The 11,602-nt window shown below is 37.7% G+C and overlaps 1 protein-coding gene across 1 annotated transcript; it reads right to left on the bottom strand.

Annotated features, from left to right (window-relative positions):
* Positions 1 to 1,793: 1,793 nt before the first annotated feature.
* casp10 (caspase 10, apoptosis-related cysteine peptidase) lies at positions 1,794 to 11,309 on the bottom strand. Its single transcript, XM_034110554.2, has 13 exons — positions 11,139 to 11,309; positions 10,106 to 10,385; positions 9,169 to 9,274; positions 8,886 to 9,021; positions 8,120 to 8,193; positions 7,931 to 7,979; positions 7,613 to 7,635; positions 7,504 to 7,525; positions 7,327 to 7,410; positions 6,231 to 6,322; positions 5,522 to 5,633; positions 4,921 to 5,419; positions 1,794 to 4,374 (listed from the first exon to the last, which is right to left on the bottom strand). The coding sequence occupies exons 2-13, from the start codon at positions 10,375 to 10,377 to the stop codon at positions 4,185 to 4,187; spliced, it is 1,659 nt and encodes a 552-aa protein (XP_033966445.1). The 5' UTR covers positions 10,378 to 10,385; positions 11,139 to 11,309; the 3' UTR covers positions 1,794 to 4,184.
* Between the last annotated feature and the right edge of the window lie 293 nt (positions 11,310 to 11,602).

Genomic DNA, 11,602 nt, shown 5'->3' with positions numbered 1-11,602 from the left:
CCTGCCCATTAAGGGCTTTGTAGGCGAGAAGAAGAATTTTAAATTCTATCCTGTGTTTTATAGGGAGCCAGTGTAAGGCAGCCAGAACAGGAGTAATGTGGTCCCTTTTCCTAACTCTGGTTAGTACACGAGCTGCACCATTTTGAATCAGCTGAAGCGACTTGACTGACTTCTTGGTACTCCCTGATAATAAAGAGTTACAATAATCCAGCCTAGAAGTAACAAATGCATGGACTAGTTTCTCTGCATCGTTTTGAGGCAAGATATGCCTGATTTTTGCAATGTTACGTAGATGGAAGTAGGCGGTCCTTGAAATTGATTTTATGTGGGCGTTAAAGGATAAATCCTGATCAAATATAACACCAAGATTCCTTACAGTCTCACTGGAGGCCAAATTAATGCCATCCATAGTTAGTATATCTTTAGATAATTTGTTTCGTAGATTCTTCAGGCCAAGTACAATAACTTCAGTTTTGGTCGTGTTTAACATCAAAAAGTTTAAGGTCATCCACGTTTTTAAGTCCTTAAGGCAGTCTTGAATTTTATTTAGATGATTAATTTCATCAGGCTTGATTGATAAATATAGTTGAGTATCATCCGCATAACAATGAAAGTTTACAGAATGATTCCTTATAATATTGCCTAACGGAAGCATATATAATGTGAACAAAATAGGTCCGAGCACTGAGCCCTGTGGCACTCCATGGCTAACTTTGGTTTGCGTGGAAGATTCATCGTTAACACGTACAAACTGAGAGCGTTCAGATAGATAGGACCTAAACCAGCCTAAAGCAGTTCCCTGTATGCCAACTAAGTGCTCTAGTCTTTGCAATAGGATATCATGGTCGATGGTATCAAATGCAGCACTGAGATCGAGCAAAACAAGAATAGAGACAAGTCCCTTGTCTGAGGCTATTAGAATGTAATTTGTGACTTTAACCAGAGCTGTCTCTGTGCTATGATGTGTTCTAAAGCCAGACTGAAAATCTTCAAATAAATCATTGTTTTTTAAGTAATCACACAACTGTTTTGCGACCGCTTTCTCAAGAATTTTTGAGAGGAACGGAAGATTAGAAATAGGTCTATAGTTGGCTAAAACCTCGAGGTTGTGCTTTTTAAGAAGCGGTTTTATCACTGCTACTTTGAATGATTGTGGAACATAGCCTGATAATAAAGACATATTCATAATATTTAATAAAGAAGTGCTAATATTAATGGAAAAACTTCCTTCAACAGCTTAGTTGGAATTGGGTCTAACATGCACGTTGATGGTTTAGAAGAGAGAATCATTGAATGTAATTGTTCAAGGTTTATGGCTGAAAAGCATTCTAGTGTAATATTAGAACTTACGTTTCCGGGAGCTGTTGATAACACTATACTGGTCAAAGGCAAGAGGTCATTAATTTAGTTTCTAAGAGTAACAATTTTATCGTTAAAAAAGCACATAAAATCATTAACCGGAGCTGCTCCTCTTTCTGCTCTTGCACCAATCTCCAGTTCTCCGCCAGGACCTTTTGATGCCTCAGCAGCAGAGTTAGTGCCCGTTGAGCCTTTAGCCAATCTGCCGTCTTGCCCCCGGAGTCTCAGTTCCTCTTCCATCATGGATTCCCGTTCCTGTACCTGTGTGAACTGCTGCTCAGCGGCTGCCTGAAGCTGCAGGAGTGATCTCATCATCTCCCTCAGTTCCTCCATCATTTTCACCTCTTCACTTGGTCAATCCCACTTCTAACACCAATTGTGACGCCGACAATTGAGCGGCCCGACCAAGCAAGCAAGGAGGCAGAGGCAGAACGTCCAAAAATATAACCCGGTGTGGGCATTTATTAAATCATGAACACAATGACACACAGCCTCAATCCTGCTGTTGTTGTTTCCTTGAGCACAGCCTGCAGCCACCGGGATCTCACACACACTTCCAGCCCCAAAACAGACAGGGCAACAGAGCCTAAATACACACACACACTAATCAGCAATTAGACACAGGTGGGGGGGGAGGAGACAACACAGGGCACCAGGTGCACACAATCAACAGCGACAGACATGGGGGAAGGGGAACACTTTTAACATAAAACCAGCAAACAGAGACAGACAAACTAAAACAAATGCACACACTACATACATTTCGCCACCAACAAAGCTACACAATCCGTAACGGAGGCCGAGATCTATGGCCCCGATCACCTCCGTTACAAACGCTCTGCTTACTCACATTCATTGATACAAAAAAACAAATGTTTAAATACATTTTTGAGCAGGGCTGCAGATAACACTTTTCCTAAATGTATTACTAATTTGTATTTTATTTTAATAAGAACATATTGTATATGAAGTATTTTAACATTATGAGAAATGCCCATCACAACGTCTTAGAGTTTGAGAAAACAAACACACAAAATAACTAAATATATGGTACTTTTGTTTGATTGCTGGAAATGAATCGGTTTATCAGACAGAAACATAATATATTTTGGTTTAGTGCATATGAGAACAGTAAGAATGAACTGAAATAAAACAATTATTTTATTTCACATTACAATGCATTTTCTCATTGGTATAACATCGCTGTTAGAACACCACAATATGTCCTGTACTTCTGATGATTGATTGATAACTACACTTATGTCTAAAGTAAAATGAAGCATATACAGTATAAAGTTGTATTAAGTGACAATAGCAACAATTACATTACATTTGGGAGATCATCTTGTGTATGGGGATTGTACCAAGAATATCTGACTTTTAATGCATTTTAATAATCCTGCAACATTTAAATTAGCATTTAAAGAGCTGGATGTTGCATAGATTGCTGGTTGTATGTGCATGATTAGCTCAAATAATTTATTGAAGTTCTACACTATACAGTATGGGCCATTCTACCGAATTGGTGCAAAGTCAGGTTGGAACCGTTTTAAAATGTTGTATGTTTTTTCCCCAATACTATATCGTATTTTCAGACTGTATTGGAATGTTCTTCCTCTACCAAAAATGGTCACTACCGAAACATACATACACTGAAGAAAAAGTATTATATTAACCTGTTAAGATTGTTTTACCTTCCGTTGTCTAAATAGTATTTTAACAAATATTTCTTGAGGGTTTTCACAATTAAATGAATGCAATTTAATTTGTAATGAAAGTTTAAAGTTCAATTTATACAATTCATAATGCAAACTTTCTTTGTAAAATGCATAATACTGATCATATTGATTCCAGAGTTGATGATTGTTGAAATTGAACATACATTAAACCAATCAGTATCATAACATGCCTTATGTTGAAGTGTAAATGTTTGAAGCTGCTGACCCAGAATCAGCACTTTAGTAACAGGCTGAAATAGAGGGGGATGAGGCTAGAATGCATGATCTGTTTGGTATTTTGAGCAAAACACTTCATAGACATGTTTGTTATATATCTGAGACCTATATGCCTAACAATAGTATAATAAGAGACCTTTTAAAGTAACACACTGATTTTCAGATTTTAAAACACATTTATTAAAAAACTATGGGATTTACCTGCTTACCATTGCATTTTGTCACTACCGAAACGACCATGTCAATTACCGAAACGTAACCGTATGTTTCGGTAGTGACGATTCTGACTAAAATTGAGCATAACTAAATAATGCTAGCAAGTACATGGCTAGCATACACATTTTTTAAGAGGTTCACACACATAAAAACCTAATACTTTGCATAAAACCCCGAAAAAGTTTACTTAATTGAAGATAATACGTGTTCGGTAGTGACAATTCTTAAGGTTACACGCCGATTTTCAGATTTTGGAAATATCAAAAGTATGGGATATAGCTACACTGAACAAAAATATAAATGCAACACTTTTTTGCTCCCATTTTTCATGAGATGAACTCAAAGATCTAAAACATTTTCTAGATACACAAAATAACCATTTCTCTCAAATATTGTTCACAAATCTGAAAAAATCTGTGATAGTGAGCACTTCTCCTTTGCCGAGATAATCCATCCCACCTCACAGGTGTGGCATATCAAGATGCTGATTAGACAGCATGATTATTGCACAGGTGTGCCTTAGGCTGGCCACAATAAAAGGCCACTCTGAAACATACAGTTTTGCTTTGCACTGTTCAAAACACATGGTACTGCTTTATAACAATAAATCCAGCAGATTAAAAAGGTGAATAGTCGATGTAAAACCCTTGTTTCTCAGGGATCATCTGACAGCAGATTGTTGTTGTCATGGTCTGGGAGGACGGGAGGACGGGCCTTCGGGATCGGAAAGACGATATTCTTCCTGAGCGTGGAAAGTAGTTGAGGCATCTGCTTGCTTATACCATTGGACTTCTTGCTAACATCTGCATTCACTTTGGTCATGATAGACCCAAGGTCACATCCTCTGGGGAGAAAAACAAAAGAAGCTTTAAGATAGTGAACTTAAAAACTACACAAATCACTTTTAATTTGTTCAAAACAATCATAATATTACAGTAGTAACCAAGATAAAAAGTGGAAGAAGATTTCAACCTATTGATTCAAGTAAATGTTAATAACACTCAATACAAATACTGCATTACAAGTAATAGTGTTGTATTCAAAACTGTTATATTTAAGCATTAACCACTAAAAGTATCGAAAGTACATTAACTGATTATGCTGAATAGCATACGTCAGTATATATTATTATAAGTTATGTATTAAGCCCTGTAGTTAGTCTAGCTGGAGCTAATTTGAACTAGTTTACATACTGTCTGGTAGTCAAATGTATGTTTTGAATTTAAAAGTGTTAACTGGATGAAACTACTCCCTACTGAATTGTATCGGGTTAGTAAAGAGGCCTGTATATAAAGTCACATACAATGAAAAAAATACACAACTAGTTCCAAGCACTGAACATATTCCCATTATACAAAAACAACAATTATAGATATTTTGTTCTACTCACATTAGCACCATCTGGACGAGGTTTTGGCACAATGACTGAATATACCACGAGCCACTTCTCTTGTCTCTGAAAGAGACAAAAGAAGCAACGGTGGACATTCCCATCAGGAAATCTGCATCTGCTGGGATGGTGTCACTGGCTTTATAAGCATCGCTGAAAATATAACTTTCTGCAGGACTGTCAGCCTCAATGTAAACAGCCTTTTGCTCACTGTTGCCCTGGCAGGCCTGGATGAAGAAGAGCTTGGGTTTCCCTGCCAAAGAGGGGCAATGGGATCCATTGACAGGTTCCATCAGTCTCTTGATCTCGACAGGTTGACCGTCCACACCGTGAACACTCCCCTCCTTGCCGTGGCTGAGGATGCAGCAAACCAGACAATCCATCTGATTGTGGTTCCTTCTGCCAAGCTCCAGCATCACGGACTTAATCTCATCCCCTTTAAGGTCCTTCTCCAACACCGTCTCAAAGCCGAGCCATTCAAACACTTTCCACAGACACTCTGGAAGAAACACAGACAGATGTAAATACAAACATAAATATATAAAACAGACTCAAGTTTGCACCAGTTCCTTTTGAAATTTAAAAAACAAGATAAACACACCTGCATCCAAATTGGTGCCCTCCCGTGTCTTAAAACTTTGAGCAAATTTGTAGTTGTTCACAATCAAGCAGATTCCTCTTTTTGCTGCAGTCATGGGATATTTTCCCAAAACCTACGGAGATAAATACTCAACTTAGGATAGGATTTTTAAGAACTGCTTACATTTGAAATGTCCAGATTTACACGCATAGGTCAGTATAGTAGTATACCTGATCTATTTTTGATATGACCGTGGATCAATCTGGAAGTGCATGTCAAAAAAGGTCTATAGCAGGAAATGTACATTTTAGGTTACAGTTTGTTCATTTATAAACAGTCCTGAATACACAATAAATTAAATGTTTTGCTTTCCAGATGCTGGGAATAAATGAGTAGTTTCCAAAACTTTGATTTAATGCTTAAAACGGTACAGGATGCGGTTACGCCAATCATCCAGGGCTGAGATGAGAGCCTGGATGAACGCAGTGCACTGACACATGTCTAATACGCTTGTGGTCTAGACGGGGTGATTATGGTTTGTGTTTATTCAATCAAACAGTACAGCAGTGGTCGTTGCAGACAGACATGGTAGAGCTTTGCACTGCTGAGAGGGCACTTTTTTTACTTTTGCAGTGGGTTTCATATTCAAACAATAGCTTTAGTGAACACACACACAGAGCCATATCACTGCTTCCTTGAACACATGTACTTGAAATATGAAATGACACACCTCAATGTGTGTGTTTGTAGCCAGAGATGTTTTCATTTCAGAGGAAGCCATGTTTTTCTGAGAAGGCAACATTTCCAAAGCATCAATCCTCCCTATGGAACATGGGGGAAGGACAATCAATTTAGGCAAAGATAAAGACACAAACATTGTATATCAATAATAGATTTTAAAGTCCTTTTATTTGTTTTCAAAGCCCTAAATGGGCTGGCTCCGGCCTATGTAGCTGAACTCCTCCATCGCTACACCCCAGGCAGAGCCTTAAGGTCGGCTGATCAGCTGCTGCTGATAGTGCCTAAGACCAGGCTCAAAACCAGAGGGTACCGAGCATTCGCAGCAACGGGCCCCAGGCTCTGGAATATGTTGCCCCTCTATGTGAGGTCGGCCCAGACCCTGGGGGTTTTTAAATCAACACTTAAAACCCACTTTTTCTCTCTGGCCTTTTAGGCTTCTCTTGAAATGTCCAGATTTTTGTACGGAGTCGAGGCTGATCCTCTTACTGTAGTCCTGTGTCTTGGATGCTCTATCTTGAGTTCTGGATTAAGTCGTGGACTTCGGGTCGTGGCTGAACCTGTCTCTGGGGTCCTGCCTTGGGTCTCGTCATGCTGCTTCCCTGAAGGCTCCTACAGGATTGTAGCTGACATCCTCGTGGATTCATCTTCTTATTACAGACACATGCATTTCCTAACATTCGGTCTATATGCTGTAAAATGTATTATCTCTTTGATTTACACACGGCATCTATTGCACGTCTATCCGTCCTGGGAGAGGGATCCCTCCTCTGTTGCTCTCCCTGAGGTTTCTCCCATTTTTTCCCTCTAAACTGTGGGTTTTTCTCCAGAAGTTTTTCCTTGTATGATGTGAGGGTCTAAGGACAGAGGGTCTAAGGATAGAGGGTGTCGTTTTTTCTCATACTGATATTCTGAACAATCTGCGCTGTTGTATTTGCTGTAAAGTATCTCTACTGTAGGCTATTTTATTATATGTACAGCACTTTGGCACGACCAAAAATCGTTTATAAATGTGCTATATAAATAAAACTTGATTTGATTTTATAATAAAAAGGTTGGACATGAACAAAGAACCTTCTAAAAATTACCTATCAAGTCGCCACAGCTGCTTGTTCCAATGTTTAAATCACTCAGTCCAGGCAGGACCTCACATGCTTGTCCCTCTGGTAAATCTTGAAAAATTATAAAAGAGGGTTCAGAAATAATCCACTCACTGCACATCAAATGATGGAATTTTGAGATAGCCAACCAAACACAAGACTCACCCAAAGAGGTGTTTGAAGTACACTGTGTGAGCGACAAAAGAAAAGAGCATTAAAGTCACAGAGAAATTAAACAATGATATCGTCATATATTTTAATGGCATGTTCTCACCTCATTCATTGAAGGGAATATTTCTGAAGAATAGAAAAAGATCATTGTCACTATAATGGTAAAAAAACTAAACAATATACAGCATTTTCCAGTTAATTGTATAAGTTAATATATCGTAATTAAGGATAACAAGGAAAAATCATTTAACAAAACGTAATATGACATAACAAAGACAAATACATTTACACCCACTCTTGCATAGTGATTGCTGACATACAAGCAAAGCGTATTATGGGTTATTTATTTATTTAACTATTTTCAACACAGATAAACCATAACATGGTGATCCAAAATGATCTTTAAAAAAAAGTATTTTACCTGCTAGTTGACATGAGGCAGCCCTCTCAAGATCTAAAGATTGAGGGACCTGAAACAAACACAGAAAAAAAATATGAACAAGACTTCATTCCCACTGCCTTACTGTTCGACAATTCAGAGATGTGGCAATAATAACATAAGAAATCTGTCACTGAAACTCAGAGCGTTTCAAAATATCGCAGAACGTACCTGGTTTTGATCATTTGGGAAGGACACTGATCTTTGCCGACCTGTTTCTTCAGCTGAAGGGCTGATGTTAGTTTCTGTAGTTGAAAAATACCCACATAAACCAATATAATTGTGATTTGCACAAAGACTAACACAAAGACATGATACGTGTGTGTGTGTGTGTGTGTGTGTGTGTGTGTGTGTGTGTGTGTGTGTGTGTGTGTGTGTGTGTGTGTGTGTGTGTGTGTGTGTGTGTGTGTGTGTGTGTGTGTGTGTGTGTGTGTGTGTGTGTGTGTGTGTGTGTGATTATGGAGGTACTTGGCTACATTCTACATTGAGGGACAAAAGTATTTTGACACGCTCACATCTTGTGGACTCATCTCTCTTTTAGAGACAAAACTCAAGGCCCCACAGTTAAAAATAATATTTCCTTTTGTAGTAAATATAAAACATCCTTTTAAATCATAATTATTTTTTTTAAACAGTTGTCTACCTTTTTCCTCTTTCAGTATATTATTTGTATGGACCCTACATCCAAGTTTTGACTAGGTCATTGGTGCAATTGTAAATCGGAGTTTGAGATATATAATAATAATAATATAAATTAGGGAAGAGTTGGTATGTTGTGGGTATAGTGAGGTTTCTGTGCTGCTGTCCTAACCTCGCTACTCTGATAATGAAGTAAAACCTTATGAAAGTTATCCTGCGGCTTTCAGCGTCTTTATTTGTGTCCTCATTCCAAATGTGTCATTACATATAGCATGTGTTATTTGTGTCTCTAGCTTACCCTGCAGTGCTTTAAAGCGGTCGATCTTCTCTTTCAACATGGGACAGACTGATTGGACAATGGTCTCCAGTAGCTTTAGATTAGTGTCATCGATGAGGTCCATGTGCTCCATCGCCAGGAAGACCTCCAGTGTAGACTGACAAGTTGATCAGATTACAGTTTTTCTTTTACACTTTACTGAATAAGAGCTTATTTGATGCTTATTTGGTGCCTACTTAGATTAATTGGTATAAACACACTCAATCTCAACTTCTAAAAAAGGACTCTGTGATGATGCACTCACAACATTTTCCTCCAGTGTTCTACGGTCAAGCCTTCCAATTAACAAGAACTTCACATTTCTCAAGTCGTCATCAGTAATCCCCTCAGACAGGTTGTAAAGCAGCTTTCTGTAATAATAGAAAAAAAGATTAAAAGCAAGTAAAACTGTTTAATGTTCTAAAGGAGGCCAAGTGTTTAACTGGACATTAAGTACCATTGTGAGGTCACCAAATACATTTAACAAAGAGGATGCACCTCTGATTAGGAACCTTTTCTATGCTTAAATGCTTTCAATTGATGAGTTGATTTTTAGAATAAAACAGTACAATTGTTTAAGCCATATTTTTTGTAAAAATGTACCCACAAATATGTGGTTCCAGCCTTTTGAATATGCAAATGTTCTGGTCTTAATGACCTTGTATGATGTTGATAAATGGTGGTATTATTAATGATATGTTGTTGAAAATGTCCCCTTGAACTGTGGACTATATTTGGACATGGCAATGACCTACAACTAATCCATTCATCATGCAAATCAACTGCAGGGTCTTAGTTGCAACCCTATTTCACTGTTATAGCAGCTGTAACCACGCACAACTTATTAAATCTGGCCTAATGTGCTAGAGGTTGAACATGTGAACTAATTTAAGCAACACGTACACATATCAGCCCTGATTTTAGCTGTAAAACAAGGATACAAATTCATGTAAATTCTATTCAAATCCTTACTACACACAATAAAAATAGTTTTGGCAATATGAGTTTTTCAACCATAGACTTTACAATTGTTTCTACACATAATTTCACAAACTCATTCCCTTAATGACCCTATTATTATTCAAATACTTAAAGTTGTATATTAGATTGATGCGTTACTATAGAGATATACATTTGTTAGCGCTCTTCTGGTTAATGCACTTAATTATTTACGTAAAAACAGTAAAACGTAGGCAGTACACCTGTAAGGAGAGATGAGGTTGCTGGTTGTAAAGTCGTGGAGTCCGAGGTCTCGGATCAGACGGTTGCGTTTGATGATGAGGAGAAGCTCCTTCACCAGGTGTGGTCGCTCCGCAGAGAGGTGGTCTTTATCTTGCAGACGACGGAAGAGGTCTCTGGCCTCCACTGAGGTCTGGTTTCGGTCCAGGAGGTCAGTGCAAAGATATGCAAGAGCTTTTACATCGTCCCTAGATATGTCCTTCCCTACATCTAAGAGCAGCTTCTGGAAATCCATTTTGAGAGCTAGAAAAAAAAAATATATTTGGGCCTGGCAATAAAAAGAATACATCATACCAGCTCCTCACAGATAATTTTTCATTTTATATCATATTTTTATTTCACAGAAAAATATTAAAAGCAGTAAGATTAAATATGTTGTATTTAAAATGGCCTGACTAAAACTGGTTAAAACGGAAACAAATCAAACATGATTACAAAAAGGGAACTTCAAAAGATTGTGCAAGATAGTATATAAGATTATAATACCAATGGAGTATACTGTTATGTCAAATATGTGTAAAATAGGTTATTCTCTCTCAGATAAAACATTTTGACGATGATGGATGCTATTCTGCACCAGATGTATTTTATAGCCCTTTATCTACATATTGCAAATGGTTTGTCCTATAGTTGAACATGTCCTTTATCTTTATGTTTATCTACATGTTGCAAATTAATTTACCTTACCCTAGCTTTAGTGTCTTTATGGGCATATATGTGTTTTTCAGAGAGAGAAAATCTGTTTAAAAAAATAAATAGTTTAAGAAAGACGTTTAAGAAAATAAATCTCATGACAAGGAAGAGATCACGTCACTTATCTCGAACAGTAGCAGAAAGGCAACAGCCTTACATTCCATCACATGATCAAAAAAACACTCACAGCCACGGCGATTATTAAACATCCAAAGATTTTTGATTAAATGATTAGCTCAACTTAACCCTTAAACCAGATGAATTCACTTTAAAACGTGTCCTGCTGTGTAAGTGTAAGCCTACCTGTTTGAGTGTGTTTAGCAGGTCTGACCGAACAGGATATATCTTGTCCACTTCAGCATACTCCCATTACTGAAGGTGATCGTAAACAACTGATAAATATTTGTTAATCAAACACAAGAACTTAACGTAGACCTGGCGTAGTTTCTCGCTAAACAAGTAGCGAGAAGCAGGAAGTCGAAATCGAAAGTGAAAGAGAGATGCTTCTATCGACTCAGAGACGTCGCTGTGTGACGCAATTGCCCATATTTTGATATAACTTCGGGACTGAAGTGCTTTGACCCCAGAAACAGACAGGTATTTACTGGATATACTAATTATATTAAGAGATTCCTTTGAAGGAATAATTGCTTTTGCACACAATTGGATTAGCAGAAAATTGAATTTTCTTACTTACTTAAAGGCACAGCACTGATGGGATTTCCATTGTTATAACCTGCTATAGCTATGCATACATGTATTCAAGA

This window comes from Pseudochaenichthys georgianus, chromosome 21 (assembly GCF_902827115.2).
Source record: "Pseudochaenichthys georgianus chromosome 21, fPseGeo1.2, whole genome shotgun sequence".
NCBI lineage: Eukaryota > Metazoa > Chordata > Actinopteri > Perciformes > Channichthyidae > Pseudochaenichthys > Pseudochaenichthys georgianus.
This window is presented reverse-complemented; position numbering and strand designations above follow the sequence as displayed.